General features: G+C 30.7%; 2 protein-coding genes across 2 annotated transcripts in view; one reads left to right on the top strand and one right to left on the bottom strand.

Annotated features, from left to right (window-relative positions):
• The window catches only part of LOC109598630 (suppressor of lurcher protein 1), a 154,662-nt gene extending 134,740 nt beyond the window's left edge, over positions 1 to 19,922 (bottom strand). The window contains exon 1 of the mRNA XM_049964787.1: positions 19,791 to 19,922. The gene's annotated coding sequence lies outside the window, so the exon portion shown is untranslated. The remainder of the gene's footprint in view (positions 1 to 19,790) is intronic.
• LOC126264953 (uncharacterized) lies at positions 574 to 3,231 on the top strand. The gene is made up of 3 exons (XM_049964792.1): positions 574 to 703; positions 2,021 to 2,230; positions 2,871 to 3,231. Exons 1-3 carry the CDS (start codon positions 611 to 613, stop codon positions 3,162 to 3,164), a joined length of 597 nt encoding a protein of 198 aa, XP_049820749.1. The 5' UTR covers positions 574 to 610; the 3' UTR covers positions 3,165 to 3,231.
• Positions 19,923 to 20,882: the final 960 nt, after the last annotated feature.

The following is a 20,882-nucleotide window of genomic DNA, read 5'->3' as shown; positions in this document are numbered from 1 at the left end:
TCTTTCGATGTGCACATTTTGGTATCATTCCAAACATGGTTAAACTCTGTTTAATTGCTTATATGATTTATTGGCATTAATATTTCAAACGTAAATTTCATCAATCCCCTTCAATGCAAATATGCATGTGTCATCGGTCTGCAAAAGGAAATCGCAGGTAATTATTAATTAGTGGTTGAGCGCGGGTTTGTTTGTCCATAAGCAATTAATCCGATTTGGATGGCGTGTACACGGGATTTGCAAAAATTGCAACACACATGTTTACACAGGAACAGCTACTAGTGTCGGTGCTAAAAACGAAAATGCATGGGCACACGTGGAGTGAAAAACAATAACATTGTCATACATGAGAACCAAATTGAAGACTAGACAACAGGAACATTTATGTTTGAGGGAAAGTTAGATGATAAATCGGAATGCATCTGTAATTGCATATTCATAAGACACTCACTGGGCGCATCTTCATTACCACAGTATCGTTTAACCTTCGTACCATCACCGCTTTCCTTTACACGATGCATCTATTGCGAAAATATTTTTATGACTGCATTCGAGATGCGGCAAAAGGACATCTCAGATTTCAGTCAGTATTTGCCAGCCTCTAGTATTGATGCATTCGCAATTAAAATCTCGGAATTTCGGTAAAATGTTTAGTGCAATATTTGTCATGTCGTTATGTTTGTGTTATGGCGATACTCTAGTTGTAAGTGTGCTATTAATATCTAAGGGATGGATGGATGCAGCAATTTAAGATAAATATTGATTCAAGCAATTTCCTTTTACTAATTCATGCACAAAGTAGAAAATTACTATCTAGGTGTATAAAGATAATGTTGTAAACCGGGGAATCGGTGAATATGCAAACTATGCAATATCCTGTTTACTTAGAAGCCGTCTAATATTCCAAAGATTGGGAGTGTCAGGAATTCGATTCCCAATTAATTCCGGATTGCAGCGTCAGAAGTACAATGGGATTATTAAAATTATTTAATATCGGGGCCGTTCCGTGCGGCGCAAATTAATATTTAAATCGGCGACGAAGTATTCATTCCAGATTCTCTACCAAAACATCCTCTTCTAAATTAATTAAAGCCTTCTAACGAAATTATATTTTAATAATTTACTTATCCGGCAAACACTTCAATTAATTTGAACGTTTCCCTTTTACGAAATCAATTAATATTATTTTCCTTCTTCTTCAATAGAGGATCATGCCTAACGAAACTTGGGGGACCCCAATTACTGCTTGTATGAAATTTGTTTTGGAAAATTTAACGAGTAGATTAAATTTAATTAGCGTGGATAAGGAGTTAATGCAACTTACTGATTTCACTGAAATTCGTTTTAATAGATGTTTTATCTTACTACTGTTAAATGACAGGTGTGTTTTAACATCAATAAATTAAGCAACATTGATGGTTAGAATCGAAGGTCTGAGATGTTATTTATTATGAAGGTCTGTGTTGAAATTATAACAACAGTCAATCCAAGATTTATTTAAGGTGACATCGTTTCTTTTTGTGCAATGGCAGGAAATCTTTATCCATAAATAAGTCCGATCAAGATCTCGTCAATAATGCATTGTATTTCATTGCATTGAAACACAGAGTTGTAAAGGAAAAAGATCAACAAGTTGATGATTGTGTGGGTGATGACGAAGTTTCACGTATCAGCGATATACCTTTCACAAAAGCTCTGATATTGATATGGTTGTCATAAAATATTCGCGAATTTTAAAATTCAGTTTCAGCACGGAAACGTTTTTAAAAAGTTTGTACGCAAAGACCGCGATCAAAATCAATGAGTTATGATCGTGCCGGTGGTATTTCGGAAAACTCGCAATATTGCGTCAAATTAATGCGAGCGCAGATTACGATAGTTGATGTCTACATTTGCCACGTTTATCCGTTGCAACGATTAACTAATTTCGAAAACTGGTTTTGCCTGATGGACGGTAGTTTTCATTCTCCTGAATATTCTCGTGATATCCTCATCACTGAAATTACTTTTGATTCCACAGATACAGGATTCAGGCGGCGAATACGAGAGGCAGGAGGACGGGGGTTTTTCATCCACTGACAACCAAAATGCTGCCAATCACTACGTTGATACACTCCCGGGGGATCCCGATCTGGATTATCCAACTTACAGGGATATTCCCAGGACTGCATTCTCCTGCCAGGGAAAAGTTAATTGGCGTTACTATGCTGATATTGATACCGGTTGTCAGGTATTTTTTGCCACGTTCTCAACCTTTAGAAATAAGCTGTCCAATTATTTTTCTCGGCATTTGTTGGTTATAATGGTTTTGAAGATTATGGAATTTGTTTCGTTGCTTTAGAGTGGAAAAAATAATGTTCCACTTGGCACTATTATTTTAAATTAATCCACACACAGCTGGATAATTCTCAAAGGATTCAAAGAACGAAGATGCATAAAGGAAATTTAATATTACCTAGGGTAAACATTATGTATGAATTTTTCAGTAATATAAAAATAAAACTCTGATATTTAATAATGTTCAATAAAAATGGTCGTAAGTTCGTAAAAAAATAAAAAATTTTATGTCTAATAAGTGTCGGTTAATTTTAAATTATACCAATTAAAAGATAAAGTTGAGCATTATACGTGTTTTAAAGTCCCGTCGTAAAGCGTGTTGATGTTGATTAAAATCATAACAATTGATAGTTTAATTAAAATTCAGAGACGATAACAATTTTAATGCACACATTATAAATAATTAAAACCTCTAGAACATAAACTAGGGAAAAATAAAAATATCCATGATTATTTACCACCATTAAAGCATTTACATTAATTAAGAACTTTTTTAGTTAATAGTTGATTATCCGCTGATAATCCCTTTACAGGTCTTCCACGTGTGCGAGACGCAGTACTCGAAAATCTCCTTCCTCTGTCCGATCGGCAGCATCTTCAACCAGAAGCATCTTGTGTGCGACTGGTGGTACAACGTGGACTGCAGCGGGGCGGAAAGCTTATACACGTTAAGATTACAGTCTAACGAGGCCGACGAACAGGATGAGCCTGAGGATCGAACCGGATTCGATTTGAGTCCGGCATTCTCTGGCGGAAACGTCGATCCGGCGACGTCCAAATTAAAAGAGGCAGAGAACGGGAAGAGCCCGAACCGGAGAAGGGTCTAATGCGTGCTCGCAGCAATTTGATTTATATAAGTTTTCTGCGTACTCACTCAAACTGAACCCGAATTGAATAAAGCCGTCATTAACGTTATTGGTTCGAGTGTCTTCTTTTTATTGACAAACTATACTTTAAATAAATTTACTGCAATTTCTATTTATCCTAAGTAATATGTTACTGATAAAAACACATTTTGAATGTTTATAGTCCTAAAAATTTATTATAATATTTAAATTAAAATCGACTATTCATATAGAACAAAATCAAAAGTCACTCTGGATATGGAGGTTCATTTTAATTTTAAATGAGTGCCAGCTTAAAATTGAAATAAACTGTTTAATTTTTAATTCGCAATTAATTAAAATATGCATTAAATTTACTGCACCACAATTTCCAATATAATTCCTATAAGAGGATTTCCGAATCAAAGTCTAGTATGCATATAAAATTGTGATATTTTTTATTTTGTTTTTTACAAAAACACTTTTTAAATACGCTTATCATTAATGCAGCATATTCAGCCATCACTCATAAAATTTAATCACGTCCCAAACGAAATGCCATTTCTGAAGGAGGAATATAAAAAAATACTTTCGAACTCAATTCTAAAATAATCCGCAATCCATGCAGAACCGTTCCGATGGAATTTTAAACCAGGATTTTTCCGCTCACCTTTAAAAAAACCTTTTATTCGTTAAAACTCACATGTTCAGAAAGAAAATCTGTACTTAGTAAGTCCTGACATTTAGTAATCCTTATTGAAACTCCGCTTGACTCGAATTTTAAATGAATTGAGATATAATTTGGGTTCAACTAGATATCGATTCATAAAAAAGGTGAATAACCTAATAAAATATGCATTAACTTAATCCAAAAATATTTTAACTCTTCCATTATAATATTAAATGATATTTTTAAATAAATTTAACTCACTGAAATAAATAAAATAAAATATAAACCTACACTTATTAACTTAACTGATGAAATTGATTGTCACGCACATAAAATTAGAATTCTCTGACCTTTCCGCACCTTTTCTTTGGAGGCTCATACATATTATTATCTGCATCCTTATAAAGGGGGTTGACGTGATTAAAAATAATAGGAAACCGAATTACACCCGCACAATTGGAATAGTTGAGCGTTCCGATGGTGCGAATCCTATTATTTGGGCCCATAAATTTATGGGCATAATCATTTGTAAACTCCCGGCATAAATTGAAATGCAGAACTCTAATTTAAACGACGGAGGGTACAACAATAAATTTTTGCATTCACCGAGTCTATCCTGTATATGACGAGAGCTATAATATATTTCGCAAATTTCTACGAATTCTCACGCTACAACCGGGATCCGGGATATGATTTATAATATTTATTATGAGATGCTTCAGGATTTACAAGCTTCTATGTTACCTGAACGCCTTAAATGGCGGTTTGATATTGGAAAACGTCGTTATAAATTCAGGAATCCACTCGTATTTTTCAAGTGCTTCGGGAACATTTTCATTGATTTACAGATTTTAATTTGCGATCTATTGCAAAGTACTTTTACGACTGCAAAATGAAAAGTTTTAAGCATTTTTCCGTTCCAAACAGTTTATTTTATAATTTTTAAATTAGAACACGAATAGAACATGGTTTTACTATGAGTAAACGTCGTATCCTCCAAATTAACATCGGCAATGGGACAAAACACTAACGCATAACTTCCACGTCCCATTGTTGGATCGAATTATAAATCACAATAAGAATTCTATATTTGAACAAAGCTTTTAATTAATGGGACGTGATATGGCCTCCACTGTCATAAATATCCAAAATTGTTAATCTACACAACTGAAATTTCATTACAGTCATAGGGAAATAATAGAACCTACAAACAATAAAACTAATTTATTATTTTTTTACCATTCCGCGTGGCAAGCCCATAAAATTTATGTAATTAATTGGTTTTCAAACGAATTATGAATTTTGCATCGTTTTAATAGTCGAGTGTTTGCCAAACAAACATGTTTGAAACTTTTATGTTCTCGCTTTTATGGCACCAATTCATTTATACAATTTTTAGCACTATTACATGACAATATTCAAACAACGTCGTTTTGTTTCGGTGCAACGCCGAAATGTCCGATTAAAAAACACATTTCTGATAACAAGATTGTTTGAATACATGTCGCTGAATTTTTGTAATATATGCATTGAAAAACGTCTCATGATAATATTGGATTTGCAACACATTTTTCATATATTTCCCGGCGAACGTATTATATTCGAAGAAAGCGAAATATACCGTATAAATATATTTGAAGTGACACAACAGAATTGAATGATATTTTGCTTTTGTGCCATTCTAGCCGTATCATGTCTGTTTCGCTTGTGCTGAAACGGCCAAACTGAAAGCTGGCATTAAAACTTAATGAAACTGTGATACTGTCTTGTTTGTTTTTATTTTTCAATTTACAGGAAGGACACTCACTAATATTGACGCTCTTGTAACTTGAAACAAATTAATTATATAATAATAATTTCTTATTTAGTTATTGTTTCAATTGAAAAATTTAAGACTTTAAACTGTAATCGGTCTAACAGAACTGGAATTTAGAATGGAACTCCCGAAACTTACATGCCATAACGCCTGGTGTGAAATTGTTTGATATTGCAGAATCGGGTCGTACGATAAATATATTAGTCCCACAAGAATGTTTTTGTCTCAAACGTTTTGCACGAGCAAAATAAATTCGAACTATTTATGTCTGACGCGAAAACTTTCAGGTGCAATTTGAACAATACGACGCGAAATAAACTTTTGTCTTAACGAGCGTCGAAATAATCGTATCACTTAAACAATCTTGTCACTCATGGAATTCAGCAAGAAAATAAATATCGCCCGAAATCCTTTACAAATTGTGAGACGCCATGAAGTGGTTGAAAAAGTTGGTTGTCGCAATTTGCTAAAAATAAATTTAACGAAGCCGAAGAATGAACGATGTACAATGCGGAGTTACATTGTATGTTCCTGAGGACGTATTACTTCAAGCCTTTGAAACATTCTCAAGTGTCTCCGAGCTCAATAGACAGTCTTAATCTGATAAAGATGTCGTTTTCAAGTTCCGGTACAATCGACGACAAAAGGTTTTCAGTTAGATCTCAGAAAACAATGGGTTAAAAGGGTTCATGTATTAAACATGTTGTATGAATTTGACTCGTCACGACGCACTAAATCATTAAAAGGAGGACATGTAATTATTTTGTACGTCGAGTTTCCCTCAAACTCCCGTTTACAATGGCTGCCGAAGTAAAACTGCCACACACGCTGCAGGATTTATAAGCGATTAAATTGTTTTTAGGCTTCCGAACGCCGTAATGCGAACATAAATTTTAATACGCGTTTTTTATGACAGTTCTCCAGTTTAGAGTATTCAACACATCGTAAATAAAAATGGATTTTCGTTCACGGGTCGGAGATCGTGTGGGATAACGTCGGATATAATAGTTTCTGCGATGGCTTTTTAAATGGGGGTTTCAGATATTTATAATAGAGAAAAGGCATCAGTAGGAGACTCGAGGGAGAGTCGGTCAATATTAATTACGAAAAACAATGCCGAAATAATCTCAAATCACGCGTCCTCCACTTCAATCTCTTACCACACTTTTAGCAATCGTTAAAAGCAAGCTGGACCGTGTTTATTTCCAGTTAATGTTCTGCAAACTCGTTTCCGTGAAGTTAATATTTTACATCTAACGCAAATGGATAAAACGGAAGTAATAAGTGGTCGAAATTTATATCATTGTATTTCGAGTGGAGAAGATGAAAGTCTTGAAACTTTTTATCTTATTTTACCAACACATAAATAGTTTGAATTTATTTTGTCTGTTGTAAAACGTTTCGCCCCGGCAAAAATATTCTTGTGGGACTAATATATTTATCGCACGACACGATTCCGCAATTGCAAACTATTCCACACCAGGTATTATCTCGTGGAGGTAGCCGGAGTTTGTGAATGGTTTTATAAATTTTACATCACTTATTTTGTTACGCCGAAAAAGAATTTTTGAATAAAATTATTTATCGGCACAATTTTAAATCGCACAAAAAGGGAGCGGATCAAATTCTTTATTAACGATAAAAATTTAAACACGCCATGTAGCAAAATGTAATGCGAGTGTAAAAGATACACTCTAGTTAATATTTCCAAAGGAAGTGTAACAAATTTATAAGATGTAACGCAATATTAAGTCATGAGTTCAACATTCTAGACAAGATGAACATAAGAAAGGAACATTATCGTGCATTATGCGTTCTTTATATTTCTGGATTTTTCAATAAAAAAGCGCGTCCCGCGTACACTAGAGGGTCCGCCATTCATAGCCAAGAACAAGTTAAATTTAATTTATTTTTACCCCTTCCTAATTAAAAAAACGACCTTGAATTTCCTGTTTTAAAAATGATGATCATAAAGATAGCGACTACGCGTACCTGAAAGTTCTGACCTGGAGTTTATTTAGGCAAATTTAAATAAACCCTTTTGTTAACTGGAATGTCTAGCTCAAAAATTAGTTTTTATGTAAATGAACTGAAACACGTAGCTTTGTGTGGTTATTCGCATAAATATTTTTATTTATTGTACTAAAATGTTGTTCTGAAAGCTTCAAAGCTTTAATTAGAAGGAAAATAAACAGAATATATAACAAAATCGACTTTTGAGTCCGTTTATATGTTTATATTTCATTGTCCATCTTTAACTGAACTGCATTCTATTTTCATATTTTAAATTTTATCAGCTATTTTTGATTCGATTTCTAACAAAATGTCACTGGATCTAGATTAACCTTAATTTTGAACCCCAGTTTAAGTACATAATTTAACTAATAGAAATATATCGTTAACTATTATAGATGATTCAAAAATAAAAATTTGGTAAAGGCCATGAGACGATAAATATACCGAATCGGCCCCAGAAAGAGATCGGGATCATAATTTCAAGGAATCTTAGTACTAATAAGATACTTCGTTAGTGCGAGTTTCAGGTCTTTATCTATAACCGTTTCTGAGTAAATCGAAAAATACTAAAAATTAGGAAAAATTAATTTTCTCAGCGCTGTGTGAACAGAAAGGTGTGTCGACATATTTTCACTTAAATAATAATATAGTCAAATAAAAATAATTATTAAATATCGATGAAATACAGCCAATACTTCTTTGGAATGTCAACAGTTTAAGGTTACCTACAAATGGTAAGTTTTCATAAAGAAAAAAAAACAGTGTTACCTGTTTTGAATTACAGTTCCATCTTACGGTTGTTAAATTAATTAAATATCGATACAATAGTAATGTATACTGATTTTATTATTACAGTGATTAATAAAGTTTATAATAGTAATTAAGTAGATTAAATAAAAAAAAAATATTTTGATATGAGTGTATCTAACTTTTTCTGTTGTGTTCACAGCTCAGTAATCAAATAAGTTCCGTATCATATCAGTTCAAGAATAAGATTATTAAAAAACCCGATTTTTGAGAACAAATGGATTTTATTTTTTTTTAATATAGCGTACCGTTTTTAAAAATTCCAAAAGCTCATATATTCATCGGAAATTGGACGAGGAATTCAAAAAAAATAGTTTCATAATTGTGTCGTAATCGTAAGATGGTTAAAAATTGAAATTAAGAAAATAAACTAATTTTTTTTAAGGTCCTTGTGAACTGATATAGCTCTTAATTTTTTTCCGAAAAACTACCATCGTCCCCCAAAACATATCCGGCATCTAAATCAATCGATTCACACATCGTTGAGAAAATTAATTTTTCCTAATTTTCAGTACTTTTCGATTTACTCAGAAACGGTTATATTGTAGATAAAGACCTGAAACTCGCACTAACGAAGTATTTTATTAGTACCAAGATTCCCTGAAATTATGATCCCGATATCTTTCTGGGGCCGATTCGGTATATTTATCGTCTCATGGCCTTTGAAAAATTAATAATTCATAACTTTAAAAGTTCATTAAAAATGAACTTGAAACAAAACATGTTATTTGGTCAATTTTTGACAACCGCTGCTGAACTCCGATAACTCAAATTTTTGATAACTCGAAGCAAATGGTGTCCAGAGAGAAAATTATGTGTAATTTTTACTTGATAACTCGCACTTCGATTACTTGAATATCTCGAACAAACACAAACTTTGATAAGTCAAATTAGTTCTACCTCATATTAACTTCTCGAAGTTTTTCCTTTCCAATGATATCTCATATCTGAAGAGCATTCTCTGTCGGCAACAATTCTAAGACCAATTATCAATTGATTATAATAATTTCGAAATATTTTACTAAAAGAATATAAAATTTGCTGATGCAATTTCTTTGTTAGTGAGTATAATTCACTACTAAGCTTCATATAAACATGTTGATAAATCTATTCAGTTTTTTTTTTTTGAAAATGAATATACAAACCCTTTCATCAAACACAAAAAACTGACTTTTTGCATTAAAATAAAATATATTTTATTTAATAACTTGATAACAAGAATCTTTTGTGGCAAATAATGGTTCGAATTATCAAAGTTTGACTGTATTTGAAAAACAACATATTTGTAAATCTAATTTTTATAATAATAATAAATAATAATCAGGCAGGTATCGTAGATATTTATAATTAGAAACAGTATTTAAGGACTTTTGAAATCTTTTGAAGTACTTTCTTAATTTTAATCTATACTGTCCCTGAAACAAATGAACTCCTAAAACAACGACTTAAAGGGAACGAAATTAATACGAAATCCATAACAGGAGAAAATAACAATTTATAAAATATGTTATTATCATTCGCCCGATTCGCTATTTACTGCACAAATATTTTTCGACAAAATATCCGCCGAAAATGAACGGAGCGCTCCAAAGCGCTTAATTGAAACTGAATGCCATTCATAATACATAAATGGAATTTTTCTTTGTCTACATCGATGCTGATTCCTAGAACATATCTGTCGAGAATTTCCATGTTACATTATTACAAACAAGCCGGCATATTTGCGGAATTAGTTTTTGAAACTTCATCGAGCTTTGAATTCTACTGATGAACCAACATGCATTAAACAAACAAATAATCAAGGCTAACAGGAATGTCAAAGAAATTCGTTCTACTTTTGGTTTTATTTTGCACTCGTATTAAATTTCCAGAAACGCGTTCCTACACGACGAATTTATTGACTCATAATGGTGAGTAAAGCCTTAGAATATTAACAAACCAAAATTTGATTCGATATTAAATCGACTATATTAAGGACGTTAATTGCTTTTAAATCAATTTAGCACTTCAATGCCTTATTCAGGATATTAATTTCACTTCATTCTTACCATCCCCCTAAAATTTAATATAATAGTCTTGATTTAACCCCTTGTAGATAATTTGGCTAATTAATAAATGTGTTTTGTAATTAATATCAAGTACAACAACACCAACTATGCATAAGGTATAAAGCAAACTCGTGATGTATCAATTAACCTGTAAACTCCCGCTTTATACTTCATGGATAATCACCACCGCCTCCTAATCCATAAATACCAATTTACTTATCTTAAAATGATTTATTCGAAGATTCGGGGGTATAAATACATTTTTAATATAAGAATCGATATTTTCGATCAACACGGGCCACTAAAAACTTTATAAGGAAAGATAATTTTGGACCCATACAACCAACAGACAATGGCGTTCAGATTAAGGGAGGCCCTCAAGGGAATTCGGGGCATGTTGGATGATTAATTAACATTAACCGCGGATCATTTCAAGGGGTCTTCAGTTCACCGTTATAATCTGAGTGATTATTAGGATGCTCATTATTTCAGTATTATATCATTAAAAGTGTCTATAATTATAATTACCATTGTTGGAATGCAATTTTGGTTGGTGTGTATTTAGTTGGGAATACGTTACATTTTGAAATTCGGGTTAGACTAAAAGTAAATACCTTAATATATAGCATGAATAAGAATAAGGTTAATTTACATATCAACCATCTTGGAGTCTGTGAGAAAAGCCGGGAGATAATCAGAAGATAGTTTATACGCCAATGGCATTTTTATGCCAATTTGATATTCACACATGAACATACAGTTTTATGCAAGTGACTTAAAATTTTTAACACGTCTGGTAAACAGAAATAAAAAGTTACAACTTGAACTTAAAACTGACGCAGTCGCGGGGATTACTTTTACACTCTTCACTTAAACGATCTTTAAAATTTTATCTCCGATTTTATTTGTTTGGAATAATGTGTAATATGTGTATAAGTGTAAAACTGGTTTAGTCGAATATATTATTATTTGTCTGATATAAAAATATGTTTGAGTTATAAAAACAAAAATATTTACAAGTCAAGTAAATTTATTTCCATCAGAATATAAAATCATGATCAATAATCAACCTGTCCAATTTAATATTAACAATTGTTGACAAAGGTTAAAGTAATAACTTAAACAACCGCAGTTGCTAGTATAAAATTATAAAATTGGCGCAGTCGAAAGGATTATTCTAATATTAGACAAAAGGATATAAATTTGCTATTTTTTAATGAAATTATACGCCTGAAAAATTCAGTGAAAAAAGTATTCAGGCTTCAAAAACTAACGCTCATATATCGCCGGGGTAATTTTTTCTATCAGACTATAAAGTCATGGCTGGATTTAAAATGGTGTATAATGTTATATTTTTTGTAGTTTAAATATAAATAAAAGTTTTTTGATTGTAATTTTTATTAAAATTCAACCTATATACATAACTTCCTTCACTCTACTAGGAAAGAGAAATAAACAGTTACAACTTAAAGTTAAAACTGGTCCAGTTACGAGGGTATTTATTATATTGGACTAATCAATTATTTACAAAAAGAAAATGTTCCCATGTCATGAAATTAATTTTGATTAGATTATAAAATCATGATCAATGATTCCATTTAAAATTGTATATTATGTGATTTTTAACAAAAGATTTTGATAAAACTTAAAATTGATTAAAAAGATGTAATAACTGATTAAAATCTATTTTAGGCACCTAATGTTGTTAAAGTTCTTGACTTAAAAATTTTAAGATGTCTGGAAAAGGAAAATAGATGGTTAAAACTTAATATAGATAGAACTTAAAACTGGCGCAGTCGCAGGGATTATTTTTATACTCGTCATCTAGAAGGTATTTACATTTTATATTTGATTTTATTTCTTGGAATAAAATATAAATATAAAACTGGCGACGTCGAAAGAATTATTTTCATATTGGAATAAATGAAAGTCTGATATAAAATCGTTGGTTTTTAATGTGTCTGATAAAGAAATCATGAAACTGATTTTAAAAAAGTTCACATGAATTGTCTATGTTTTATAATGAATTATTATGTTATTTTTTTTTGTGGGCGACATTTAAAATAAAGCTTTCGATTGTATAATAGTATTAAAACTTAAAGTTGTAACAACTGAGTAAAATTCAGCCTATACACATAATGTCGTTAGAAGTTAACTTGCGTTATTTCCTTAAGTAGAGAACAAAATTAACAGTTAACAAGGTTAAAAATTTAAGCTGCAACGGGACCTCGATTTTAAAACCATTACGGGGAAACCGTGCACGGTGCTTTGATCTCTCCTCGCAGTGAAACTCGCCGCTCACGACAAAAGGCATCGGACACTCGCTAAAGGAAACAATTCCGTAAAAAATTCATGAGATGTGAAAAGGTTGACAGTGGCGTATTTCAGTTTGCGGTGCATATTTATTGCACTGAATTATTAAATTCTTTGTTTTGGGCGGGAAGGACGGGCGGTCGCGGTTCCAGCATACCGTGGCCGAAACTTATTTAACTTTAGAGCAAATTTAAATAACCTCTATTTCAATCGGGACCGCCGCAATTAATTATGTACTTAGCGTTGAACCGCGGTTTAATGCATCCGCTGATTTCTGGTTATTTCGTAAGATTTAAACGCCATGAATTTTCATGAGCAGATATTAAAATACTGAAAGCCCTTCACGAGATAATTGTGTTTCGACTTAATGTCTTTTATTCGCGCGTTTATTGTGTCGTCGTTCGTAACATTAATTAAAATTGTATTTGCCTAAATGTTACCGGTTACCTTTGTGAATTACTTTCAATTTAACTAAATCAACTGTTTTTAAATGAATAATTCTAGTTTATATAAAAAATATGTTGAAGATATTGCATCTTCAAGTTCATTGCACATGAAGCTAATATTTTCTTTTTATTTTTTCTATTCGCTAAAATACTGACAATTAATGTTTCATTTTAATTAAATTAAGGTACAGGGCGAACGATAATCTGGATCGAGTTGAATAATATTCATGCAATTATAATGATTTTCAGTTACTTTTCATGATTAACCGATATTTATTTAACAACATTTCAAACCTATAAAGAAACAATTAAATGTACTGTTAAATCTCTTCGTCTTCCATAAGAAACCAACAATTGTCAACCGTCATTTATTCCTCCCTGAATCTTGAATCTCTTCTTTCAATTTGTCTTGGTGAAGCCTTTCAAACTATTCAACGCTTTGAACGTTTGGTTCCTTAGAGAAGAAAAGAAAATGCCTGAAGAGGAAATGCGTTCCAACTGTGCAGTTTAAACATGTAAATCTGAATGAATATTTTGGTATGAATGACAAAGAATTGAATATTGATCTTTATGATACAATAAAAAACAATTCTCTGCAAAAGAATCTAAGTGAACTGTGTGCAAACATGTGTTTATTTAATTTATTTTTTAGTAACTTGAAACTGAAATTTCAATATACTATTTTTCACCAGTTTTAGACAATTTACATTATCGAAAAATGTAGACTGAGTAAGAAAATAATATACATACCAACTTTTTTCTTTGTATGATATTTTCATTTTTTACTGACCCTGCTATGAAATTGCTGTAACTCAGTTAAACGAAAAAACTTTAAATAAATACAAGAGAAAATTGCTACATCTCTAAAGTTTGTAAACCAGTCTAATTTTTTAACCATGTTTCCCGTTTGGAACTATCGCAGCATCATGCGAGGGCTGTTATAGAAAATGATTGACCATGCATGTAAAACTCATATACGAAAGTATCCCCGTAACGTTTTTAAATATAAGAAAAGTTGAGTAGTCTGGACTAAGTTTCGGCTTTATTGAACTTGAAACGAGTTTTAGAATAACATTTCTCATCTGGACATCGGGAATAAGTATGCCGTTTATGTGTCGAGACCGGGTTCTGTACGGTTATGTCCCAACATTAGAAAAGTCAACGTCTAGATAACGTCATAAACATAAAGTGAGGCGACCGACGTGGCCGTTTTTGCAAAACCCGGTCATGTTGGAAAACTTTATTCGGGCCTTTTTTAGCGCGCTAAATATGTATGTTTGGATTTATCTCGTTGCCTCGGTTTTCCGCATGACGACACGACCGGTTTGATTGAGGAATATTCGTTTTTCCCCCGGAATTATTTTCGTACCCTATATATTTGCACAGACCCTGAAAAATGTAATAAATAAAAAATCAAGTTTTCTTTAGACATTCATTCGATGTCGGTTTACTAGCTTGATGAAAGCGCTTATAATGAGCTGTGTAATCTTGCATAAATCCAGAAAAATAGAGATAAATAATGTATTCACAACAAACATCTGAATAAGCGAAGTGTTATCAGTGAATATCAGTATTGATATGAATGTAAAATTAATGGGAATACTTAAATTTATAATAAAACTGAATTGCACAGTTAAAATACTATTTATAGCACACGTTATCAATTTAAATTATTTATAGTTGCATATTTAATTTATGGTTCAACAGTAATAAACTTTCTGGAACGCTGAACTATTTCACTTTAACAACAATAATATATAAAACGTAACACTACTAAGCTTATGTTTTAATACTCTTTCCCCATGTTTATGAATTAAGCGAGCTTCTAGTAAAGTACCTCGCGAATGTTTGAGAAATAACAATGAAATATACGCCTCAGGATGGGGTATATACATAAACGTGGAAAAGTATATAGTAAAGCGGTTTTGTTGTAAAATAAAACGATATTAGTGTTTGAGATAACAAGAATTTGTGTGAATAGATAGTATTACAAGCCAGAAACGGGAATACATGTTAAACTTAAACAACATTTATTAATCATTTAGAACGACTCAATTAATCATAAAACAAAAACAAATATGGCCAGTAAAATTTATGAATAACCTATTAAAAGTTTCACATACAAACTAAGTTTCAACCAACAAAATATTTAATAATAACACTTTTTTGTAAGCACAAATAAATCAAACTTTTATTAACTCAAAGCGACTACATTTGCAGTGAACGAAAAAGCAATACCGAATTATCCAGTTCTATATTATTTTAACATACTGTTGCCATCCACAACTTTAACCGTGATATAAATTCATTAACAAGTTTCGCACAACTGTTATCGAATTGTTTTGGATGCAACAATGAAATATTGGTCAACCTAAACCGATTGTTAAAATAAACACAAAATTGCGTCAAATTGTGTACAAAAAACAGCAAGTTATTTAATAGTAGTTACAAATTTGTTCCCACAAACAAGAGTATAAAATAGTAACAAATAACTTATGCATTGCATGACATGTAATTATTAAAATATATTTAAAAATTTAAATATTCATTGACAAAAATATAAATAGAAGAAGAAATATGGAAATTTTCTGTTTCATATTAATGATTTTACTTAAACTAGTATTTGAACTATCGAGATAAACTATATTTTTGTCGATTGAATAACTCATTCAATGATACTAAATTCATTTCAATCAGAAGAGAATTAGTTGAGTTACAGTTGATGAAAGCTCCAAATCCATGCAATTTTGACGATTATCAATCCATTTTCGACATTTGAGTGATTTTCTCCAGCAACAAATAATTCCAATATTTCAGGCTCTAATCGATACTTTTTTCGATTACAAATATTTCAAGCTATAACAGGTTCCGATTGGAATAAAACAGAAATATTGTGATGAACGAAAGAAAGACTAGTACTAAAATTTCCTGTTTTATCGAACTCAGTTTATTTGTTTATATCAGCCCATATTTATTTTAAATCCGAACAATTTGCTAGGACTGTTAAAATTGAAAATTTTTGAATTGAAAATCAAAAATGTCTAGATTAACGTCCCAAATTAAAAAAATAAAAAATTAAATTAGTTGTATTCAGTACACTCAAATTATTGTAAACAAATGTATGAGGAGGTTTCTGTATTTTCATTGTAAATTAATTGACATAATTTTACATTAATCTGCAGTAAAATCAGAGTAATTGGTTATAATTAAGTATTTCACGTGTATAAATCCGATCTGATTAATAAATATTGAACATCAAATGTTAAAATAAATTTCAGGTTCACACAAACAGGCGTGTAAGATAAGTTTGTTATGAAGTTACAGCGCCTGTCGGCAAATCCATTCAATACAGTCCTCGTATTACTGGGGCAAGGTCTAAATTGAATCTCAGATTTCAATATCACCTTATAAAGATTTAAAATATTTGATATCGAACAAAATATCATATTTCAGTACTAAACCATTGCCTAGGTGTCCAAATACATTTGATTAATATTGACTGTTTTGAGTATAAAGAAAAAAGAAACTTTATAAAATCTAAACCGAAATACTCATAACTTTAATGAAACTGAAAAAAAAATGTATATATGTGTATATGCGGGGCGATTTATGAGATTCGTCTACATCAAATGCGCTAAATGAAATAATATATGGTAGTATGAAGAAAAAAATGCGTCCCCTGAATATTCGTCCCAGCGAGGCCGATTCAAATGTTAATTTATTTTATTACCGTAAACTGTTAATGTTTCACCGCATACTTTTATTTAATGTGATTTATGTTGCCGCATAACTCATTTCTTAATTAGTTTTATTTCCTTTTGTGTTAAAAATGTCCGTACTACAAAATTATTTAAATAAAAATTAACATAATAAATTGATCTATTAAAGTAAACTTGCGGTGAGTATTTACATTGTATTATTTAATATAAAAATAAGTTCACAAATTATCCAAATATTTATTTTCTACTAAGTATTAAAGAGGCTAAAATAACAAGTCAACGTTATGAATAATGAAAGTACACGTAAATAGTAATTTTATGTTTTTATTTCTGTAAATAAACAAACGAATATTAAACCTGAATATAAAGAATATTTTGGTGGCATCAACATTTGTCATTCTATATTCAATATTAATTTTTGAATTTCACTTTTAACTGCACTTTCAAACGATGTTTTCACAGAAAATTTATATCCTTTGATGTTCCTGCAAAATTGTAGATTTTAAAATCACTTTGGTATGTAAATTTAATGTTTTTTAACTGCAATTTGATATTATAATGCGTATGCTTTTTGTTTTTTCTTGTGCTTTTACTAACGGATGTCAAAAGTTATAAGGGTTCATAAAAAATAATATTCTACAAAATTCGATTGTGTGTAGTTCTCCGCATCAAAAGAACTGTGGTGTTGAAAATAAAACGAAACCTGTAACAAGCTTTAGCCACGCATTCGCCATTATTGCAAACGTAATAATTTTTTCCAAAAAATTAATTATTTCGATGCTAATAAAAATTTGATGACGAACGATGAAAGAGTAATAATTAGGTGATAAAATATTTAAATTTTATTCATGTTAATTTATATTGTAGGTAAAACTGGACCTGCAGGTTTGCGGGAAGCCTGACGTTGTTTCCCCCTTAATTAAAGCACTTAATTCCGCTTTTCGTTTTGTTTTAACTGTTGTATTCATCTTTAATGGTGGCAAATTAAAGCAAAACAGGAAATAAAAATTGTTGGCCAAGAAGAAGACATTATTCTTTAGGGCGGCCCTACAACCCACTTAAAACTTCTCAACTTATTATCATCTTAATAATTCACTGCAAAACATTAATATTGCGTGAGTATTTCCTGAGCGCTACGTTTTTGAATTTTTAATTAAATTGAAATATCATATGTAGTTGAGTATATTTGAAGAACTTTTAAAATACGTTTCATATATTATAAAATGGAAAATACATAATTAAATACAAATCTAAATAGAAATTGGAGTAACTGAAGCTGAAGAAATTAATGAGTAAAAATTTTCTGCAACCAATCAGAGTGTATTCCTGAAGCATTAAATTTATGTCGATAAAATATTTCATCTCATTAGATGTAATGTCAAAATATCAAATTACAAAATAGTTTAAAAATTCTTATACTAATTGACTTGTTCTTACTAACAGCTTTTTTTGCAGGACTAAAGGGAATTTTTAACACACTAATTAAAATTTTCGTCGGATATACATTCTCCATTTTACTAAACGCCTTCTTACCAGGCATGAATTTGTCTAAACCGTTATCCCAACGTAACAAATTAATGAAGTTCTAGACACACTACTGATTCATCTCGGCAAAAACGTGTCTAGCAGCCGAAATTAAAGCACGTGTTTGGTACAAGTCGCAAATATTTCCTCTGCAAATAGTTCTGGGGAGTGTCTTTTAATTGTCTTTTATTACAAGATGTTACTTGAACCGGTTAGTACATTTATTGCGTTTGGAATAATTAAAACCAGTGTTTGGACGAGATGTTTTCGAATATTTGAATTTCAATATTTGGAATAAAAAGCATACAGGGCATAATTTTGTATTTAATATATATTTTATTTTGCAATAAATTAAACAATAAATTAAAATTGAAATAGGATCTGATATAAATTTTACTAATTAAAAAATGTTAGCTCATATAATAAATTTTATTTTATTAAATACTAGTAGGTAGGTTTTATTCCATTTATAATATTTTAAATGTAAATTAACTTGTATAAAATACATACACATATAATTTTACAATTATGATTTTTATTTGTTAATTAAATTTATACATTTTTAAATTTAAAAATATTAACGAATTATATTTGTCTCCAAAAAATATTAATAATATAAAATATTATCGTTTTTATAGAATTTTAAATATTATTATTATTATTAATATTATTTTAAGAATTATTTAATATTTTAAGAATTAATCAAAAATAAATATTTTACATATAATAAAATATTTAATTATCTAAATATAAGATATAAATTATACATTATATTTATTAATAATTTCAGCTATTTAAAATATTTATTTTTATATAGTATAATTAAATTTTAAATTAATGGTTTTATAATTAATTAATTAATAAATTTTTGCATTAATCATTTTAATCATATAAATAGAATATGACTTTTGTAATAGTAATATATAAGTTGTGCAAAAGATAATTAAAAATAATTTTTAAATGAAAAAATTGCGTTAATAAAAAACGAATAATGTTAAAAAAATATATATTAAAAATTAAAAAATTAAATTAAATTTAACCTCTTTATATACATTAAACTATTGTTATAAATATTTAAAAATAAATTAAAATTCAATAAAATAAAAAAATATATATCTAAAAAAACTCAAAACGAACTGCATATTTTGAAATATTTTTACCCCGCGAATTGTAATATAATTTGGCACATTTGAGGCCTTTAGAAAAAAATATACGAAAATAAAAATAAATTCCATCGGCGACCTAGAAAAACGAACAAAAAAACCATTACCATGTAAAACGGCGGGCTTAGTGGTACGGATATAATCCAACAACAAAACCACAAAAAAGTTCGCAACTGCTCCGGAAGGATGTGTTGAGAGCACTCGCAACGTGTTCGTCGCGCGGCACGTCGACGCGTCGGGACGCGACCGTTGTACAGCGGCACTGGCACTCTTGGTCGCGCGTACCGGCGAACTGATGAAGGCGTCGCGACGCTAACTTGCGGTCAGAACCCATCTAGCCCGTAACCCGCGCACACTCCACGTTCGCACACCGAAACTTTCTTGTCGTACATCTCAGACCGACTGCAATTTACCAGCGAAGGTGCAATAAGATGAAGTTGTACGGCGGAAAATGCGAAAAACCGGACCGCAAACTCTTCGTTCTCTCCTTTGCAATTTTAATACCTTTTTCAACGTCGAATTGATGCACTTGTCTTGGACCGCTTGCTTCTATACATTACTGTACTGCATAATTTTTTAAAAGTAAGAACTTTCTTATTAAAATGCAAATTGAAACTGGGGATAATCGTGAAAACTTTAAACTAGCATATTATGTCTATCTGGATGAAGATGCACGGATGGCTATTGTTCATGTCCGAGATGGGGACCGTTATAAATTGTCTTCAACACCTTATCAAGCGTATTAAACTAACTGAAAAACAAACTTAGGATGAAGGTGAAGTGGTTTCCTGATGCATCTTAAACTCTCACAAGTGACAAAATAGATTTACCTCTGTATTTTCAGGAATAATAATGTCACAGTATTTTTGTAAGTAGAAAAATCAGAAATTACTTTTTAACATTTTGAAAAGTTTTGTAGTAACATAATATATAATGTGATCTTCAGTAATTGGCACGCACTAAAAATAAGATTCTTTTTTAAAAATAAAATGACCATCAATATTCCCAAACATCTTTAAAATCAGCGTTCTAAAAATATTTGATATAACATTCCCCCTCCTACTCTTCTAAGCAATGCTTCTAAAACTTTTTTAAAAATTCACATATATTGAGCTTAGTTGAAAAAGAACGTATAAAAATAATCAGGAGCTTGTTAGATCAAAAATGTAATATTCTTCAAATTCTAGAAAATATGTATA

This window comes from Aethina tumida, chromosome 3 (genome assembly GCF_024364675.1).
Source record: "Aethina tumida isolate Nest 87 chromosome 3, icAetTumi1.1, whole genome shotgun sequence".
NCBI lineage: Eukaryota > Metazoa > Arthropoda > Insecta > Coleoptera > Nitidulidae > Aethina > Aethina tumida.
This window is presented reverse-complemented; position numbering and strand designations above follow the sequence as displayed.